Source organism: Gracilinanus agilis, chromosome 3, assembly GCF_016433145.1.
Source record: "Gracilinanus agilis isolate LMUSP501 chromosome 3, AgileGrace, whole genome shotgun sequence".
Taxonomy (NCBI): Eukaryota; Metazoa; Chordata; class Mammalia; order Didelphimorphia; family Didelphidae; genus Gracilinanus; species Gracilinanus agilis.
The window spans coordinates 502,665,436-502,687,300 of record NC_058132.1 but is presented as its reverse complement, the minus strand read 5'-3'; the positions used below and the strand labels follow the sequence as shown (position 1 = coordinate 502,687,300).

At 40.7% G+C, this 21,865-nt stretch overlaps 1 protein-coding gene across 1 annotated transcript in view; it reads right to left on the bottom strand.

The window, feature by feature from the left end:
- Window positions 1–1,855: 1,855 nt before the first annotated feature.
- The window catches only part of SH3RF3 (SH3 domain containing ring finger 3), a 634,709-nt gene continuing 614,699 nt past the window's right edge, over window positions 1,856–21,865 (bottom strand). The window contains exons 9-10 of the mRNA XM_044670492.1: window positions 19,029–19,369; window positions 1,856–2,037 (exon numbers count right to left, since the gene is read on the bottom strand). Coding sequence (XP_044526427.1) covers window positions 1,869–2,037; window positions 19,029–19,369 — 510 coding nt within the window. The 3' untranslated portion in view covers window positions 1,856–1,868. The remainder of the gene's footprint in view (window positions 2,038–19,028; window positions 19,370–21,865) is intronic.

Here is a 21,865-nt window from a genome sequence, read left to right as displayed (position 1 = left end):
ATGGATTTTTATCCTTTGGTCGATGAAAACATATCAGTTGGGAAACAAGCCTCTTTAGAACAAGACCACCTTCGAGATGTGATAACTCAAATGGCCGATCTACAACCTGTGCTACTGTGATTATAAGAAAGGCAAATATTTCTTAAGGGATATCTTAAAACTACTACTTGTTTTAAGACCCAATGCAATCAAAGCCTCCTGTCATCTTTGCCCTCTCCCTTCTCCTCTCCCCCTGCCCCAACCTCAGAATTCTACAGAGTAACTATTAGATTTTCTTTTCCATGTTTGTGACACAAAATTAAATCTACTTGCTTGCCTTTATTGCACCTTTTAGTCCCTGGTAGATGAAAGTATGCACTGCCTGGTAGAGAATGATATTGTTCATTTCCAACGAAATCATAACCAAGCTGTGAATCTGCACAATGGTTCAGCACTATACATTTTTAACAGGAAGAAATCACATTTTGAGAAAGCTAATTACAACCACTGACATTTCCCCCTGATGGAGTGAGAGGAAAATTCCACCATCTTGGGCCAGTGTGGACCTGCAGTGTTCTTTTTATTGCCACGTAAAAGTCAGTTAAAATGGTTCCCTTCTCCTGGAAATGCTCCCAATTCTTGAATAATTGTCACTGTCTAGACAGAGCATGGGATTTTAGTAAAGGTTTAAGGAAATTGGCTTTTTTCAAGTCCTCTCCCCCTACCACCCAAATGGATTCTCTCACTTGCTCCATGAAACATCAGCCAAGGTTTTGATCTCGAGGACACGGACTTGTTGGTATGCTCCAAAGTTCATATGGCAAATATAAAAACGTCTACATGTTTGATGTCTCTCTCTCTCGCTCTCTCTCTCCTTCTTTCTCTCTCTTTTTCTCTCTCTCTCTCTCTTCACTGACATTCTCTCTTTTAAGCAAAACCAAGTCATTCATAGTTTTACCAAAAGGCAGCACCAGATGTATGAAAAAATAGGAAATGTATGACCTATTAGAAATATATAAAGTCTAATAGCTTTTACATAAAAAGGTATGCCATAAGAAAAAAAGGTGATATTGGAGGGTAAAAACAAAAATTGCTGCATATACTACTGAGAGGAGACACACAAAAAAGGATTCCCCGCCCCCCTCCCCACCCCAAACAACCCAAAGCCACATGGGAGATAGATCTCTAGCTTTGGGGAGGTCCTGCAGTTCTGTATCCCTCCCTTCTCTCCCCTCCAGATGAAAAACAACCTCCCCTTCTCTGAGCACCCTTGCTGAAATGATTAGGCAGCAGATTACTGAGGTATATAGAAAGGGTGACATTAACAATTGGATTCCCCACTGGATCCTCCAGGGCAATGCCTGATTGGGAATTCTCCCTAAATGCTTCTCCACCTACATCACTTCCTCCCCAAAGAAGCATCCAACCAATGTGGCTTGTTTTCAATGCTTCTCAGCAGCCCTCCTGGACTTCTCAAATCCATCTTGCATAGGCAGGAAACAAGAGCATGGCGGCTCCAACAAAATAAGTTACAGCAATAAATCAACTTTCTTCTTATTTTCTCTTTAAAAGATATTTTCTCTCTATAATTTACACAAAGGGAGTTGGCATTTAAGGTGAAATACAATCCAAAGCTGTGTTCTCTCAGTGTCTAGCCACGGTCCCTTCCCCATGCCCGGTCCAAGGCATCCCCAGTTAGAGAAACATAGCGATCCCCCAGGCCTCCAGAGGGGAAGGGCCTGGGAGTATCTTTGGAAGGGATGGTGACAATAGAGAACAGAGACCCTCCCTTTGTTTTCTTTTCTTGTGCTATGGAAATTTCCTCTGGAAGGTCTTTTGGTTTGGAGAATGGTGGTGGATGCTAGGGGGAGAAAGGCAGCCAGTCCTCATCAGAAACTTTCAACAAAGCTTCCGGGGAAGAGGCCAGTCCTCCCATTCCTCTGCAGTGTCCCTTTGTACCAGCCATCCTCTCTCTTCTTGTGCACGAACACAATGTCTCCTTCTTTCAGCTCAATCTCGGCCTCGCTCTGTGGAGGGTAGGAGACCACGACTCGGTACCTTGGAAATAAAACATCAGAATGGGTGATCTGGGTTCAGACATACCAAAACAGCATTAATAATGACCTCAACTCTTTGACAAGTGTTCTTAAAGGTTCAATATTATTAAGAAAGAGGGGAGAACACCAAGATAAAATAGAAGGGGTATGAGATTTTGAAGCAGAAGACTTAAATAGGAAATCTGGCTCTGCCACTTTCGACTTTGGAAACATTTTTTTTTTTACCACCCTGGACCTCAGTTTCATTATTTGTGAAATGAGGGTTGGATTAGATGATCTCTAAGGCTCCTTGAAGTTTTAAATCTAAGCCTATGATCTTGTGACCACTAAAAAGCAGGCCAGTTCAGGTAGTAGAAAGCCAGTGCTGGCCAGGTGATAGGTCCCACTGTAGTCTGCCTTGGTCTGACCACATTTGAAGTCCTACTGTATGAGAGGTTCATGGGAAAGCTGGAGAGCATCTAGGAGAGTGAGAAGACCTGAAACCTTTTATAAGAGCTTCTGAAGGTGATTAGTCTGGAGAAGAGAATATTTAGGTGGGGCATGATCACTATTCCCAAATATTTGAATGGCTGTCATGTTGATGAGGGATTAGACTTTTTCTTTGCCCTTCCAAGCCCAGTGGATGGCTGTTACAAGAAGGCAAAACTATCAAAAAATGGACTGAGAGGCTTCACTAGGTAGGAAGTTTGCCATCAGTGGAGTTTTCAAGGGAAGAGCAGATGATCATTTTTTGAAGATGTTACATACAGGAATTCATGCTTTGCTTGGACGAGATAATTTCTTGGGTTATTTTATAATGTCAAGAAGGGAAGACTTTTGTGGGCTTGAGACCTTCCTTGCACCTCTAAAATTAGACTACGTGGCACCTGTCTCTTCTATCTACCTGTAGGACGGATCTTTCTTCCCAGAAGGCATGTCTTTGTATATAGAGGATACTTAAGGAATTATTATTATTATGTTTTTAGCTGGTTTTAGTCATGTATAAGATTTTCTTGGCAAAGATACTGGTGTGGTTTGGCATTTTTTTCTCTAGCTCATTTTACAAATGAGGAAACTGAGGCAGACAAGGACAAGTGACTTGCCCAGGGTCACATAGCTATTAAGTGTCTGAGGCCAAATTTGGAATCAATTCTTTTCAACTCCAGGCCCAGCACTTTATGCACCATACCACTTAGCTGCCCTGTCCTTAGGGAAAGGGGTTATTTAATGGGAACTTTCTCTCTGACCTGTGCAGAATGCATCATTCCTGTTTGTGTGATGACAAGTAAAAATTCGATGCTACAGTAATGTTGATGGTAATGACAATAATAATCTCTGACATTTATAGCATTGTAAGGTTTGCAAAGCACTTTACACATATAATCTCATCTGTTCTATACAACAATTCAGTGAGGAAGGTGCTATTATTATCTCCATCATTAGTTGTTGCTAAGTCATTTTAGTTGTTTCCAACTCTTATGACCCCATTTGGAGTTTTCTTGCCAAAGATACTGTTGTTATTGTTGTTTACTTTTATCTGACTCTTCAAGACCCTTTTCCAGGTTTTCTTGGCAAAGATACTGGAGTGGCTTGCTATTTCCTTCTCCAACTCATTTTACAAATGATGAAACTGAGGCAAACAAGAACAAGTGACTTGTCCAAGGATACATAGCTAGTAAGTGTCTAAGGCCAGATTTGAACTTAGGAGGATGAGTCTTCCTGACTTCAAGCCTAATGCTCTATTTACTTTGCCACCTAGTTGCCCATTGTACAGACCAGAGAACTGATCTGGAGAGATTAATACAATTAAAAAAGTGCCTGATGCGGGACTTGAATCCAAGTGTTTCTGACTTAAAGTTCAGGCTCTATATCACCTCTTCTCTGGACTATTTCAATAGCCTTCTCACTGATCACCCTGCCTCAAGTCTCTTGCTACTTCAATTCATCTTCTACTCTGTTGCCAAAGTGGTTTGTCTAAAGTGTAGATGTTGTCATTTCCTTGCTCAGTGAGCTTAAATGGCTCCCAATGACCTCCAGGACCAAACATTAGCTTCTCTGTTTTTAATTGAAAATCTTCATAACCTGCCTTTCCAGTCTTCTGACCATTTACTCTCTTTAATACTCTATGAAGCAGCTACTATGATGACCTATTTAAACATAATATAGCACATTTTCCATCTCTGCCTCTTTGTACTGGCTCTCCCCAAAGCCTGCAATGTTCTATCCTCTCCCCTCTACCTTTTGCTTAGCCTGACTTCCTTGAAAACTTAGAGCAAAGGTGACCTTCTCACTATATATATAGATAAAGTTTTGATTTCTTCATCCAAAAACCCTATTTATATCCTTTGACCATTTATCAGTTGGGGAATGACTCATATTCTTACAAATTTGACAAAGACAAATGTTTGAGATATGAAACCTTTCTTTGAGAAACTGGCAATAAATTCCCCCAACTCCTCCTACTTTTGGCTTTCTTTCTAATCTTGGCTAAATTGATTTTGTTTGTACAAATTCTCTTTAATTTGATTCCATCAAAAATATCCATTCTATATTTCACAATCTTCTCTGGCTCTTGTTTGCATAGTTCAGGTAAGAGGTGATGAGAGCCAGAAATGAGGTAGTGACTAGGAGAGCAGTGAGAAAGGGCTTAGATATAAAGATGTAAAGGGTGTATAAATGACAAGATTTAGTGTTTGATTAGAAGTGTGGGGAAAGGGCAGGAACTTGATGGAGCAGGGCACCTCTGGAAAGCCAATGGTTAAATGTCCAATGTGAATGACCAACAAGAGCTATGAACAGGGATTGATTGATTGGTTGATTTTCTAGTATTAAGAAAGTAATGGAGAAAATACTAATAACTCAAGAAATATTGAAAGCATATCCTGACTACATTTTTTTGAAAACCTGGTTGTTAAACATTTATTATCACATTCTTGGCTGAGGGAGACTGAGGAGACAAGAAGTTGTAAGGTTGAAAAGATGACAAGGTCAAGGGGCTTAATGATTGTAAAGTTTGGAAACTAGGGGCACAGTGCAAACCCTGGGGCCAAATGTAAAGGTTCTTTGGGCCATCTCCAAGCGGAGGAGCTGTTTCCTCAGATGCTCACAAGTCAGTCCATCCTAAAGCCCCAAACCAGATCTTTCATGAAATATTCTATTCATGTATTCAAGTTTTCTCCTTTTTAAAATGAAGGTGTTGGACTAGAGGACCTCTAAGGTCCCTTTCCAGCTCTAAATCTGTGATGCTGACTGAAGCTATGTCATTGCCGGGCCAGAAGTCTACCCATCAAGGCTTTAAACTAGCCTGTGTAAACACAGTTAGTGGTTATCTAAAAACAGCATCTTGGACTATCTTGGAAGAGAGTCACCCATAATGGTTTTCCATTAAAACAAAACAAAACAAAACAAACAACAAAACAATCTGGACATGTGCTTTGCACTTATCTGCATAATTGCTAATAATAACACACATTGCTATCAGCATGTAGAAGGTGTTAGACAAATGTGGGAATGTAAGGACCAACAAATGTAGGTCTCAGAAATATGGATAAAAGGGGAACATCAGGGCACTTTAATCAAAGTTCACATCTGTCCCATACTCTTCCTTACTCGGGAATCTACAAATCCCTCCAGGGATGGAGAGCAAAGAATCAAAGCAACCTGTGCATAAGCCCTGGTCCTGAAAGAACCTCCTTAAGCTCTTTACTCGACCTTTATTTTACAGCCAGGGAGCTAATCTCAGAAAATTAAATCTTGCTTAAAAAATTTTTTTAACCTTACCTTCTGTCTTAGAATCAATATTGATTGTAAGGTAAAAGAGCATTCAGGGCAGGGCAATGGAGATTAAATGTGCTCAGGATCACACATCTAGGAAGTGTCTGAGGTCAGATTTGAACCTAGGACTTCCCATCTCCAAGCTTCAAATTCTATTCACTGAGCCACCTAGCTGTCCCCTCTAAACTTTGTTTTAAGCAGTCACAGAAATAGGGCAAAATAATGATTTCCTTAATGCTCACCTTAGCCTCTGATTATTAGCATCTTTCCTCTGGGAGTAACTCCCTGTTACCTGGTATAAATATAATTGTTTCCACCTGGAGGATTAAGGATGACCTTGTTTTGAGATAAATTTTGGATCTCAGCAGGAAGTATACTAGAAGGTATCTTCAAAAGTCTTAGTGCTGTGTTAAGATTTTTTTTAAACCTTTACCTTCTTTCTCAGAATCAATAATTAGTATCAGTTCTAAGACAGAAGAGAGGTGAGGGCTAGGCAAAGAGGGTTAAGTGACTTGCCTAGGGTGACAGAGCTACAAAGTGTCTGAAGTCACATTTGAACTTAGGTCTTCCTGATTCCAGCCTTGGTGGAATTTTGTTACCTAATTGCCTATCTGGGTTGTTTTAATAACTTTAGAAGAATAAATCCTACAAACTTATAAAAACAACACTTGAAAGAACAATTATTTACATTTCTTTTACATTTAGTTTTGTGAAATTTGAATAAGAAAATGTAATGTTAAATTTAATTTTCCAGATGATACTTCCTTAGACTAATGGACTGGTAGAGGAAGTCTCTTCTTGCTTGGCTACTTCGATCACTTGATATCTCTACTGGATTTTTTTTTGTAGGGTCACATCAAAACTATCATGAATATGTCAAACTCTAGTTCTTTGAAAGGTGGTAAGGCTAGGAGTTTCAGTCACTGAACAGCAGCTGATTTTTACAAAGTTCTTACGTCTCCTAGAATATTAGATAGCACAAGACTGGGGAAGGTAGTTGGTGCAGTGAATAGAGCGCCAGGGATGGAGTCAGGAAGACTCATCTTTCTGAGTTCAAATCCTGCCTCAGTCTTATTAGTTGTGTGATTATGTTTACCTCAGTTTCCTAATCTGTAAAATGAGCTAGAGAAGGAGAGGGAAAAGCACTTCAGTATTTCTGCCAAGAAAAGCAAGCATGAGCTCATGAAGAGTTGGACACAACTGAAAATGATTATTAACAACATAATATGACATTAATGATTATACTGATTTTTAGTAAGGAACGCTGACATTTTAGAATTTTGATTAATTAACCTTCCAAATGCTTGGTAAGTTTGTTAGCATTTATACTTCCAAAATTTTAGCAGCTTAAAACTACACTAAGACTTTGGGGATGCCTTATCTAGGGAGAATTCCTGAATCAAGCCCTTTGATTTAATTTCAAGCTCCATTCTTGCATCTCTATTCCCATTGTTGTTGTTCAGGCATGTTTGACTCTTCAGGATCCTATTTGTTTGCTTTGGTATTGTGGGTTTTTTTGGCCCAGATACTGGAGTAGTTTGCTCTTTCCTTTTCCAGCTCATTTTATAGATGAGGCAACTGAAGCAAAAAGATTTAAGTCTTTTTGGAATCACATAGCTAGAGTCTGAGGATGATGGATTTGAACTCAGGTCTTCCTGACTCCAGGTTTGCCATGGAGCTACTGTGCTACCTACCTGTCCTCTGTTCCTGTTACCCATATCCTCTGTCTGGGATTCTGACCTTTTGTCCCTTGGCTTAAATCTCTGATAGCTGCCTTAGTTGACTTCCTGGATTTGGAACCTTCCTTAAACCTATAGTAAACTGCTAGTCACCTAGAATTTTACTTATTTCATTTTTTATTCTTCTATTTCAATAATATTTTATTTTTCTTCTATTACCTATAAAAACAATTTTTAAAAATTAATTTTTTAAGGTTTTGAGTTCTAAATTCTCTTTCTTCTTTTGCCCTTCCCTGCCTTTTCCCTGAGAAGATAAACAATCGACTACACATTTTACATGTATAATCATGTAAAACATTTATTCATATCAGTCATTTTGTTGAAGAGATCTCAAATTTTAAAAAGAGAAAAAAAAGAAAATGAAATAGAGCGTGTTTCAGTCTGTAGTCAGACTCTTTCACTGTGTTGGTGAACCTATGGCACACATGCTAGAGTGTGCCAGAATGGGTTGCTCCCCCTTCCCCCACTCATGTGTCTAAGGACATTTCTCACATGACCAGCCCCTATGCCCAGCAGCCCAATGGGAGCACTTTCTCCCTGCCCTCTCTGGGGCAAGGCAAGGGGCTCACATGGGCTTGAGGGTTGCAGTTTGGACACTCGATCTCTAAAAGGTTGGCCATCACTGCATCAGTTCTTTTTCTGGGGGCAGATGGCCATCTAGAATTTTAGAGGGAGTCCTGAGTGAATTTATAGCAGGATTAGGATCTTTCTAGGGCAGTTAGGTGGTAGGGTAGATAGAGTGCTGTTACAAAGACTCCTCTGGCCTCAGACACTTTACTGGCTGTGACCCTGGGCAAGTCACTTAACTGTTTGCCTCAGTTTCTTCATCTGTAAAATGAATTGGAGAAGAAAATGGCAGAGCATTCCAGTATCTTTGCCAAGAAAACCCCAAATGGGGTCCCTGAAGAGTTGGACTTAACGGAAATGACTGAACCACAAAAACTGAGTAAATTTTCTAGGGCATTTCTACTAGACAAGCTACACTTATCTCTAAAATACACACACACACACACACATATATGGCATATCTTATAGCTTATATAAGGGAGGTATCTACCTATCTGCCTGGGGCACTTCTGGGCTATAGTCTGGAGCCCCAGTAGGTGTGTGGATTTAGTAGCCGGCTAGAGGCTTCTTTGGAGAGCGATAAGTGTCTCTAGACTGAAGACAGTTGAACCATCACCCATTGATTCTGCAAACTCTATTTAGGGAGGAATGGCAGTGAGGAAGCGAAGGGCCGGCTGTACCTCAGTTCATGTTTTGGAGATAATTCAGTATTTGCTTAAAATCATTCTCTCTCCAGATTGACAATTAAGCTCCTGCCGAAGGACCTTAATTTCTCGCATTGTCTCGAATCGCCTGAGCTGATTGCTGCTGCCGGGGGATGAGAGCAGAGCACATGGTGTAGAAGGCAGGGCCGGCGGGAACATCTTTGGGCAGGCCCAGCTTCCATGCCAGCTGGGGAAGACAAAAGCTCCTCTGGAACCAGGGATGCAGAGGGCCCCGGGCGCTGAAGGCTCCCACCCCTTTGGAAGCGGGTTCAGCTGATTTCAGCATCTCTGCCATTAGCCTCCTGATTAACAGTTGCTTCTTAAGACCCAGCAGCCCTGGCGTGTCTAATGTACAGCAGTGCTCCAAATCCCACAAAAATCAATTGGTCATCTTTTTCCTTGGGTAATAAATCTGGCTGTCAGTCCCTTTCTGTGTGCAGAGGCAAATGATAGGAGTTGAAATGTGCGTGGCTGGCTGAGTCGGGGAAAACAGTCTATCATAGGCTGTCATCTTGTGGCTTCACTCTGCGTGGGGGATAATGACACCCCAATTACAGGCAGAGTGCAAATGGGAATGCGGCATCTCCTCACGTCAGCCGGCTTCCAAGGTGAGGAATGAGAAGGTCAGATGGAAGCCGTGCCTGGCTGAGCCACCGCCAAACACCGGGCACGACCTTGGTGCCTCTGGGCTGCCGTTGCTGGTGAATCTCTTGGAGGGGAGACCCAACAGGATTAATTTGGGATGTAAGGGCTCTAGTGATGGGCTTCCTCAAGGGTCTGGTGCTTTGGGCCAGCACCTAAAATTCCAAGATGGTGCCAGAGTCCCTTTGCCCCTTCGATATTATTTAGAAAAACAGGGTTAAGTCACTTGACCAGGGTCACACAGCCAATAAGTGTCTGAGGCCAGATTTGAATTCAGGAACATGAATATTTCTGACTCCAAGCCCAGCATTCTTATCTACCCTACTATCTAGCAGCCCTAGAAATGTCCTAATCCTGTTATTAATTCACTCAGGACTCCCTCTAAAATTCTAGATGGCCATCTGTCCTCAGAGAAAGAACTGCTGGAGACGGAATGCGGACTGAAACATGCTCTATTTCATTTTCTTTCTTCTTTTTTTAAAAAATTGAGATCTCTTCCATAAAATGACTAATATGTGTAATAGATATAATAAATGTGTAAAATATATATCAGATTGCTTGCCATTTCAGGGAAAGGGGAGGGCAGGGAGGGAGGAAGGGAGAGAGGGGCAGAAGAAGGGAGAGAATTTGAAACTCAAAACTTAAAAAAAATGTTTAAAACTATTTTTACATGTAATAGAGGAAAAATATTATTGAAAGAGAAAAATAAAAAATAAAATAAAATAGATAAAATTCTAAGTAGCTAACAGTTTGTTATAGGTTTAAGGAAGGTCCCTAATTCAGGAAGTCAAAAGGCAGCGATTGGAAATTTAGACCAAGGGATGAAAGGTCAAGATCCAAGACAGAGAGTCTGGGTAACAGGAACAGAGGACAGCTAGGTAGCCCAGTGGATAACATGGCAGGCTTGGAGTTAGTAAGATCCGAGTTCAAATCCATCCTTAGAAACTAGCTGTATGACCTCTAGCTAAGTCACTTAAGTCTGCCTCAGTTGCCTCATCTATAAAATGAGTTGGAGGGAAAAAATGGCTTGTTTCCCTAGGCAGTGTGGCGGACCTAAAACTGGCCTTGGAGTAAGGAAGTCCTGAGTTCAAGTCTGGCCCCTGATACATACTGACTTAGTGACCTTTGGCAAATCCCTTAACCTTTTACTTCTCCAAACATCTTTTTAAAACAGGACTGGGTTGAAGGGTGGGGGGAGTACCTATGAATTCATTTCAAAAATATAATTTGATAATACTATTTCAATCTATTTGGTTTTCTTTAAAATTCTATGTATTTTATTTTATGCTTGTAAAAATATCTGAGAAGCAGTCTATAGTTTTCACATGGATTCCAAAAGGGTCTGTGAATAAAAAAGAAAGATTAAGAACTACTGCTTTAGGAATTTAAGTTGCAAAGCAGGTGCCAGTTTTCTTTGGTAGAGGGCGTTTTCTCATAGGAAGTTCCCTATGCCAATGAAATCACAAGTCCCTTCCAAAAAGAAAAAAAAATCTTGTCAACGACTCCCTTTTCCACTCTCCCTGTCCATCATACCCTACTGTGTCTCCTTTATGATTTTCATTCTTTTTTCCTAGTGAGAGGTGAAGCAGTTTATGGACTCTCCAGTCAAAGGTCCTGGGTTCAAATCCTGCCTCTGCACTTTATTATCTATGTGATCTTGAACAAGTCACTAACCTCTGTGAGCCTCAGTTTTCTCATCTGTAAAATGTGGGGGTTAGAATAGATCCGAGGTCTTTTCCAGATACAGATCTAAAATTTTCTTCTCGCAGTTGGGAGAATAGACTGCAAAGGCCAAGAGGCAGATTTTTTAGGTCCAAACATAGCTGCCCTGAGGACAGACATTTTGAGTAAAGCTTCTGTATCAGTGTGCTCCAGAAAGCCAACCAAGGGGCTCTCCATTCTGGGCTGCTCCTCCTGTGGATTCTTCCCAACCTCCAGCAATGGGAAGCAGCTCCTTTGGCGTCTGTCTTACCCTTCCCTCCAGCATCTGCATTACATGCTTCAAAGAGGCAAAACTTTGGTCTTGACTTACCGAAAGAATTCTAGCAAGGCAAAAAGACCCAAGAGGCAAAGATCAGAGACTTCTCTCCTAGAGTTTGCCCAAGTCAGCTGTCCTGTGGAGCCCTCTGGGGCTAATACAGCTGGAGTTGATCTCTTCTCCCACCAGCCTCCAGAAACCTGGCATTGTTTGGAAGCAGTCACAAAATTCAATCAAATACTGGAAAGTCTGGTGGAAAACACTCAACTAAGAAAACAAAAATCTCTTATTCATGCTACGTTCCTTCCTTGTGTGGGAAACACCTTCGCCATCAGGGCAAAAGGAGGTCCAGGGGGTCAGCAGGAAAAAAGGTTGCTGTTCTGGGAAGGGAAATTGTTTTTTGTGCAATTACAAACAGCACGTCAAAGGTCTTTTGTCTGCACATATCTAGATCTGTGCCAATGAAGAGTTAACATTCCTGGAGATGGTGATTTAATCCGGGCTTCCAGCTACCGATTCACCTTTTGTCTCAGGATTCCATCAGGATATTTTATAAATCCAGACTGTAACTTGCACAAAAAAAAAAAAAAAAAAAAAAACTTCAACCTATGAAGGGAACAAATCTGTTTCTAACTGTTGCCAGTGGTCATAAAGATGGCAAGCCAAACTCTTGGCATGGTGGCCCTGTTTGCCCTGGCATCTGCCTGAATCTCTTCAGAAATGCCAGGAAGAACAAGCAGTCCATGGGATTGCTCTGGATAGGGCAGCACAAATGTGAACAGATGGCTGTTGGGAGGTAAGAAAGAGCCCAGCCACAATGGAGAATACCCAGAGGTGGATCTTTCCTCCACTTCTCTCACACATACTCATACTCTCTGGACATTCCCTCTGGTAGACGAAGCTGTGTCTGGGTTGTGTGCGTTGTTCCACCGTGGCACAGAGAAGCAATTACAGGGGAGAAAAGAATGCACAAATCCTTGTTTCTGTTATGTTTGCTTCATTTTTTTCTCCACCTATTCTCCCTGTCCCTCATTCTCAAGGAAAAAAAAATGCAAAAGATGAGATTTCTCCACGACCAAGCAGCTCAGTACTGGCTTTTGCCTCAGCTGCCAGATGTGACACAAACAAGCAGTTTCCAAAATGTAATTTGTTAGAAAAAAGTAATTTGGTGCTTCTGAGCAATTCAGTGATTTAATGAGCACAGATGGATGTGGGAAGAATTTATAAGAGACAAGTGTTTAATGTTTCGGTTCAGATTATCCTAAGACCATGCGCTATTCTTTCAGTTGCATGAAGGTAATTAATATTCCCCATTATGGGCATGAAGAGCCATGAGATCAGTTAAGGATTGTGGCTACACCAGTGCCATGCAAGTTAAATCATAAATCAATTAGAGAATCTGTCCTGCTGTGTTTAATTAAGGTTATCTCAATTACAGCTTATTTTCAAAACTCGAGACTTCAAAAATCAAAATGGTGAAAATCAAAATAACTTCTTATCACAGCATATTGCAATTAGTTTTATTTGTGTCATGGCGACCATCTGATCCTTTCTGCAATAATACGAGTTCAAAATGGACTCATCTGGGGATGATGGGTTTGAATGGCATTGGGTCTACCTACCGCAGGGGATGGGCACTCCATTCCCCTGTTTGGAGTTGTGGGGATGGGTGGATGGTGAAAGCATTTCCCAACTGCCTCCTTTTTAAAGAGAAACACCAGATTTGAGACCGTGGGAGAGTCTGCACAGAGTAGCCTCTCAAGGAAGACGAGACAACAAATGTACACAGGTAAATGGTATAAGATGCAACGAGGCAGCAAGTGGTATTCCAATTTGGGACTTTTATGAAACCCTTCCTCACACACACTCCCTGAATCTCTCCTCCCCAGAGTATGTGTGTGTATATATAGTACAGCCACACACAGCTGCTAGTCTTAATTTTCTCTTTTCAGCCATGTTTCCCAACTCTCTAACCATAAAAAAAAATTCCCCCAAACCCAGCAGGTGCTCATCCGCCATTTGTCAAATGGTTCAAAGAGAGAGCTAACAGATAGGGTCAGATGAATGTTTTGGAGTACTTTGGGATCACGTTGCTGAATGGACTCCTTGGAGATGATCTAAGGCAGAAGTGGAGTAAAATCTGAATTCATAATCAAGAAGACTTGGGTTTGAATTCTGATTCCAACATTCGTCCTATGAAGGGAACAAATCTGTTTCTCTTCATTGCCAGTGGTCATACTGATAGGAAGCCAAACCCCTGGCATGGCAGCCCTGTTTGCTCTGGCATCTGCATAAGTCTCTTCAGGAATGCCAAGAAGAAAATGACTTTGGGCAAGTCCCTATAAGTGTCTACACATCCCTTCTTTGTAAAAAGGCACCAATGATATCTAGAGAGACAATCTTATTATAAGGTTTTTGTGTAGAACACAGCAGGTATGTAATATGCTTTGAAACTCTTAAAGCCAGTTATTGTTGTTATTAGTAGTTGTCTAACCCCTTCTTTTGCAGATGGGTAAACTGAGGCTCAGGGATCCTGTTAAGGCTGACACTGAGGTAGTTGTAAGACTAAAACTAAATCCTCATTCAGTGGGTTTTTTTTCCCCCTACCATGCTCCACTTACAAAACAAAGTGAGAGACTCCCCTAAATCCCAGAGCAGAGCTAGCTTCTCCCCTCCTTTCTGACAGTAGGGGAAAACAATAAACTCATGGGTTATTGGAGCAAATGTGCAATTGTTCTAGGGCAGTTAGATGGCACAGTAGATAGAGCACTGCGCTCGGAGTTGAAATCTAGTCTTACATATTTATGAGTTGTGTGACTCTGGGCAAGTTGCTTAACCCTGTTTGCCTCAGTTTCCTCATCTGTAAAATGAGCCAAAGAAGGAAGTGGCAAACCATTCCCATATCTTTGCCAAGAAAATCCCCAAAGGGGTCACAGAGTCAGATACAACTAAACAACAACAGCAGCAACACCCTCTGGATATGAGTCCACCTTGACTTTCAGATAGTCTCTGGGCTTCAAATTTCCTTAATTACAAAAAAAGGGGAAGTTGGACTTGATGAATCTCTGAGGTTGCTTTTAGGTCTAGGCCTATGATTCTTTGACTATACATACCTAGGCCCTATTTCTATGCCTTGATACTAAAGTATTACATAATCTCTCCAAATTTCCTAGGTGATTTCTATAGATTTTAAGCTTTTCGAGGGCAGAAGATATTTAGCCCCATGCCTAGAAAAGCATCTGGTGATGGAGTCTGGACAGACAAAGAAGTATGCTAATTTTTTGCATTATTTTCTTTGTCATTTTTTTGGATATGTTTCTTCTTCCACAACATGACTCATATGGAAATATGTTTTTCGTGATCACATACATATAACCTATATCAAATTGCTTACCATCTCAGAAAGGGGACAGAGGAGGGGAGGAGAGAATCTGGAACTCAAAAAATCCCCTGAATGTTAAAAAAAAAGTAGTTACACATGTAATCGGGGAAAAAAATAAAATATTATTACAATTAAAAAAAGGAGAAAAAAAGAAAATGATCTGGCACATGATTTTAAATTTCTTGTTTGATGAATGATAGGCCTCTGAAGAGTGAGATCTGTTGTTATCTGTGGCTATTCTAGAAGTGAAATGATCTGATGCTTTTCCCTACACTTAGTATTGAGATTTTTACAGAGCATCGAGGAATGAGGAGAATTAAACTCTGTGCCAATTTTTTCTGTGACTTTTGCGACTTAAAAATATTTTTTTTAAACCCTTACCTTCCATCTTGGAGTCAAATATTGTGTATTGGCTCCAAGGCAGAAGAGTGGTAAAGGGTAGGCAATGGAGGTCAAGTGACTTGCCCAGGGTCACACAACTAGGAAGTGTCTGAGGTCACATTTGAACCTAGGACCTCCCGTCTCTAGGCCTGGCTCTTAATCCACTGAGCTACCCAGCTGCCCCCCTGGGTTTTTTTTTTAAAGCATTTGTAGCTAAACAAATGGGTGGTACAGCAGATAGAATGGCAGGCTTAGAGTTAGTGAGCCCTAAGTTCAAATCCAGTCTCAAACATTTACTAGCTGTATGACCTTGAGCAAATCATTTAACCCTGTTTGTCTCAATTTCCTCTTCTGTAAAATGGGCTGGAGAAGGAAATGGCAAACCACGATAGTATCTTTGCTAAGAAAACCCCAAATGGGGTCATGAGGAGCAAGACAACTGGCACAACTGAATAACAATAAGCTAAAAAAGCCAAGTAAAATCCAATGAACAGGGGTACACAGTAAAGTTCTGTGGAATTTTCAGGTTATCCTGAGGATCAAGTGAGTTTATAAGAGTAAAAAAGTATCATTTGTAGTCATAAAACCAATAATAAGAAACAAGAAAAATGTTTTAGAGCTGAGGAGATCTTTAGAGATCATCTAGTACAAGGTAGGTAACCAAGTCACATAAGGAATGGTGGAAGGAACTGGAGAGGAGAGGATTTGGGGACACACATGGCAGAGATCTTCAAAAGTTGGCTATCATAGGGAAGACCAGGTAGATAACTCCATTTGTTAGAAAATTTTTCCTTGTGATGCTGGAATCTGCCCTCCTTGACTTTGGCAGCTAGGTAGTACAACAGAGAGAGTCATCAACCTGGAGGCTTAAAGACCTGGGTTCAAATCCAGCCATAGACACTAATTTTGTGACTGTGGGCAAGTCACTTAACCTCTCCCTGCCTTAGGTTCCTTCTCTGTAAAATGGGGATAGTACCTAACTTACAAGGTTCTTGTAAAGATCAATATTTGTAAATAATATTTGAAAAGTTCTTTATAAATCTTAAAATGCTCGTTTGATGCTATTATTATTATTATTATTATTATTATTATTATTATTTAAACCCTCACCTTCCATCTTGGAATCAATACTGTGTGTTGGTTCCAAGGCAGAAGAGCAGTAAGGGCTAGGCAATGGGGGTTAAGTGACTTGTCCAGGGTCACACAACTAGGAAGTATCTGAGGCCAGATTTGAACCCGGGACCTCCCATCTCTAAGCTTGGCTTTCTATTCGTTGAGCCACCCAGCTGCCCCCTCGATGCTATTATTATTATCATTATCATTGCTTCTGAATCTTTTCATTACCTGTTTACTGATCCTTTTTGCATTCTCTGCAGAGGAACAGAAAAAGTCCATTTCTAACATGGGAAAAAGACTAGACTTAGATAACTTCTTTTTAAAACCCCTTACCTTCCATCTTAGATTTGATAATAAGTATAGGTTCCAAGACAGAAGAGCAGTAAGGGTTAGGCAATTGGGGTTAAATGACTTTCCCAGGGTCACATAGTTAGGAAGTGTCCAAAGTCATATTTGAACCCAGGACCTCCTATTTCCCAGCCTGATGCTCTATCCAGCTACCTAGCTGCCCCTCAGGTGACTTCTAACATCCTTTCTACCTATGAGATTTCATGATTTTAAGTCTTTCATTTTACAGTCAGTCAAAAAGCATTTATTAAGTCCTTACTATGGGACAGACCCTGTGCTAATCATAGGAGTGACAAGGAAAGGCGAAGCACAGTCTTTGCTGATACGTTTTCAGATGAGCAAATGGAGACACAGATAGGGTTAAATAGATTCTCTCATGCTTTAATCTTCATATGGAAAACCTAAAATGTATCAGTTATGCTCATTTTGTTATAATTATAATTTAGAACAAAGGTCCCAAATTCCTGTCTTGGTGAAACAAAATCAAACAAATCAACTGGCGAAGTTAGCCAAAAATGAATGATCCTTTGATACCAGAGGATCTTAGAGAGCCTGGAGTTCATCATTTTGAATATCAATTATAGCCATGGAGGTAGCAAGGTGGCTTAATGGATAGAAAGCCAGATATGGAAAAACTCAAGATCCTAGGCTCAAATCTGATCTCAGATACTTCCTAGCTGTGTGACCCTGGGCAAGTCACTTAACCCCATTTGCCTAGCCCTAACTACTCTTCTGCCTTGATTCTAAGACAGAAGGTCAGGATTTAAAAAAAATATAGCTGCACAAAATAGAGGGAGACTTACTAAGCATATCCTGAGCCCAGGAAATATTCCAGAAAGTTGTGTTTGTGATTTCTTTTAAACAAAACAAAACAAAAACAAAAACTAAATACCTCATATGTGCTAATTTTGTTGTGATTTGCTTCTCTCTCCTGAAAGTGATGAGAAAAAAAATCAGTTAATTGATTGTTTCAGTGAATTGGGTTCTGGCTATTACACATTTTTACTGTAACTGCCTGCATCGGGCTTAAGTTTGTAACATAGCTATAAATTAGAAAGACATTGTGGTTCTTTTTAATAGACTAAAAAGGGCTCCAAAGACAAGTACACTAATTAAGCCAGCATTTAGGTGGTATCTTCTGTAATGTTTTATAAACTAGGGGAACAGAGCTTGATTTGCCATCCATCTCCTTTTCTAACATCCTACACCCCCTCTTCTCCCTACTCTTTGATGGTATGAATTTCTAAGTGCAAATTTACCTGAATAGGTTCCACGCCTCTCCCCTGCCCCTTGTTTTCTTTTGCTTAGAAATGGGAGGAAGGGTTCCTTCTCTTGAAGGTATGCTTCCCCCTCCCCCCCCCCCCCGCTCCATTTAACAGTGGGGAAGGTGAACCTTTCTGAAGTTTCTCCTTGGTGGTCCAGAATTTGAACTTCACTCAATACATATGGCTCAGAGAATGAAAGATCTCTCTGGACTCAACTTTAAACAGGATGTCCAGCTTTATTACTTCTGACTCCTGGTCCAAGGACTCTTTGAGGACAGTAAATGTGTAGAGCCCTGGTTGGTCTGCTCAGGGGAAAGCTGCCATTTGACAGGGTAGATTTAAATTGTCCCATGAGAGATTTCTATGAGTTACATGGAACTTTCCCACAATGAAAACTAGGAAAGGCTTTCTGATAGAAGCTATGGAATCTCCTTAGGAGATGTATAAAAGTCTGAGAAACTACCTGACTAGCACAGTCAAAGCAGAGCCTATGCACAGATGAATTGGTTATGTGGAGAGGATACCCTCCAATTTGATCTCAGAACATTTTGGCCGTTCTCAAGATACTGGGGAAGGTCTAGGCTCAGGATACGGGGTTCTCACTCTATTCTTTTTTTTTTTTAAGCCAGTAAACATTTCTTAAGCTCTTACTGTTGGCCAGGCTATGTGTTAAGCACACAAAGAAAAGTCAAAATCTTGTCTCACTGTGTTCTTGAAGGAGGCTGGTATTCTATTCTATGGCATCCGTCTCAAGGTTGCTATACTAATACATTCCTGAGTTGAGCAGAATAATTTGTTTCTAATGAGTTCTCTTTCTCTACCTATCATTGAAGATGGCTTACATTGGATCCTAGCCTTAGATCTAGAAAGGACTTTAAATGTCATCTAATATAAATCCCCTTGTTTTAAACACGAGGAAGCTGAGGTCCAGGGAGGCTCAATATATGCCATATAGTGGGAAAACAAGAATTTGAACCCAGGGCCCATGATTCCAAGTTTAGCATTCTTTCCAATACACCACACTGCCCTTCCATGTTGAGACCAAACAATCACTTCCTCCCCCACCTTCCAAGAAGACAGGGAAGGATCCAAGGTCTATTTCCCTTTTCTTCATTACCTTTCTCGGGGCAATGGTTTGGGTTCTGGACGGATGGCTGCCATAGAAGGAGGAGGCTGCCTGACTGGCGAAGAAATGGAGAAGTTCAGATCCAAAGAGCCAGTCTTCCTGTGCAGTGGTTCCATCCCCATGGCACCTTGCATCTCACTTTCAATGGGGCAGGAGCCAGCCCTCCCATGGCCGGACAGCAATGACACTTCAGGCCCCATAGCACCCTGGAGAGCTCCCTCAGCAGCTGCCGCCTGGGGGTCATGAGTTGGGGACACAGATGGGGGCGAGCGGGACTTCTTTTTGGTAGATGCTCCTGCTAGAAGTTTCAACAGTCCACTTTTCTTCTCTTTCTGAAAAACACACATAAAATAGAAACCAAATGTGTTCATTCTTTTGAGTCTTCATGTTCCTAGCATGAGAAGGTCAGCCTAAGTTGATCTGAAACTTAAAAAAACCAGGGTATAAAGCTAGCTACAATAATAAAACAAGCTCTTTGAAACTCCTATTTTCCTTTCTATTCCTAAAGCCAATCAGTACACAAAACAGATAAACATGGTCAACTTATTTAGGGAAACTGTTCCAAAGGGATGCTGTTTTTCTCTAGTGTCTAACGAATGGATGCCCCCATTTATTCTATTTCAACAGGTCAAGGATATTTTTCTTGTGGGATTTCATTGGTGTTTGAAATTCCTTTCATTGGCACAGATTGGAGCCATCTATAGTATAATTTAATATATGACTTGGTTGCTTGAGGCTCAGTGAGCTCAAGAGATTTGTCTATGGTTGCACAGTTAGAGGTGAAATTTGGACCCAAGTCTTCCTGACTCTATCACTTTATTCACTATGCCATGATGCCTCTCATATGTTTTTTCTATTTTATGCGAAAATTCAGTGGATATTACTTTTGAGAAACACTGAAGACCAAAAGGCCAGTAGAAAGAGCTGCTAATCTCGGCTTCTAGCAATGACTCATTCACTATTCCTACCCTCAGGTTTATAAACTATAAAAGGAGACATGCATGAAAATATTCATTTTTTAGTAATATGTAAAGCACTTTGCTAGTACTTCAAAAGGCCTATAGTGGACCATTCAATAAATATCAGCCGATTTCTCTTCACCCAATTTTGCACGTTCACTTTGAAGTACAAATGGCAATGTATTACTTGAGCAGTTTTAGTAATCTCCTCAAGACTATATTTTTCAAAACTTTAACACAACTCATAGGGCTATGTCTCTAACCCATTTTTATTCTAGGAAGTCTACAGCCTGAATTCTCACTCCTTTAGAATTCATAAAGATTGGCTGCCCAGTACTTGTAACCTCTACGCTTTCTTGGTTTCAAACTTTGATCTAGATAGTTTTAATTTCTCCCCATTTCTCACCTTTGATTTGTGAGGTTCCTTGACTTATTATAAGTTCCGTATTTCACTGCACTGTTATTACTCTAGTAAGCACCTGATTCCCTATTTAGATTGTTTAAAGTCTTTTTTATCATAGCATGATATATTCAAACCTTATTTAGAGCCTATACTAAGAACTTCAGGGCCATGAAGTCGAGTTAAGTTGGCTAATTATACTATGATAGGTTCCTTGGGAAAAGTTCCCAGCAATTCCTAAAGTTCCATATATCTTCCACCCACAGGCATCATTTGAAAACAAACACTGAGCATAATTTTACTTATACTCTCTTTTTCTGCACAAAGTGTCCTATATGAGATAGGAAAGTCTGTAGTCACATGCATTCACTGAGAAATTAATTTGTCCTGGAAAGTCAAGATCAATGTTTAGTAAAAATACTGGAATCTGTTCCAGCTCATCTGCAGTGTTTCATGGTCCTGCTGAGTGTGCTTCCAAGGTTTTCCCTTGGGTTCCCCCTCTCTCTATATGAGGACAGAGATAAAAATGGGCACATTAATTCCTCTTGCACTAACAACAGAAAGGGGGGTGAGTACTTGGAAACAATCAATTTTTGGCTCACTTTGCTGCTGATTAATTCACCAGGAAATCCTCTAGTTGAGACTCTCCACTCTTAACCTCCAACCCCTCTTCTCTCCTCAACACACATATTCTACTTTAAGGGGAAGAGATATGAGGGGATATCACAGTCCTCTTGCCAACATTGCATACTCCCCAAGAACAAAGACTGTCAAATAACTGGAAGGCTTATCTAACCTTAAAATTATGAGGCTCTCCTCTCGGCATCCTCCCACTAGGAAGCTCCAACAATTTTCCAAGGAAATGAAACATTCCCATTCCATAACATCCCACCCGTCTGTCCCAAATGAGAACATCTGTGTTTGTCAAACACACAGTCAGAGACCGTTCACCTTCGGGTCATTTACATGATACAGCATCCTCTCCTGAGAAAGTCTTGTCTGATTAAACTCAGGTCTCACGAGGCTCCTTTATTCACAATATACTGCTTTGACGATTATTCTATTTGCAATATACGGACACTTCATTGGAAAAATATAATTGGACTGACCAGTCAATAGACCTCGAATTGTTTTTCATTTGAGCTGATGCATTCTTTATCAATCTTTACCAAGCCCACATGACCCAGGTCTTGAAGTTTAGGCATGAGGATTATGGCTTTGGGATGGAATAAATCAATCAACAAGTATTTCAAGTCAATGTTCTAGGCACTCTGCTAGGCCTTGAGATACAAACACAAAAATCAAACAGTTCTTGCTCCCAAGGAGCATACTTTTTAATGGATGAGATAACATTCAAATCTCTCTCCCTCTCCTCCCTCCCCCCCTCTCTCCCTCCATCTCCCTCCCTCTTTCTCTCTCTCTCTCTCCATCTCTTTCTCTCTCTCTCTCTCTCTCTCTCTCTCTCTCTC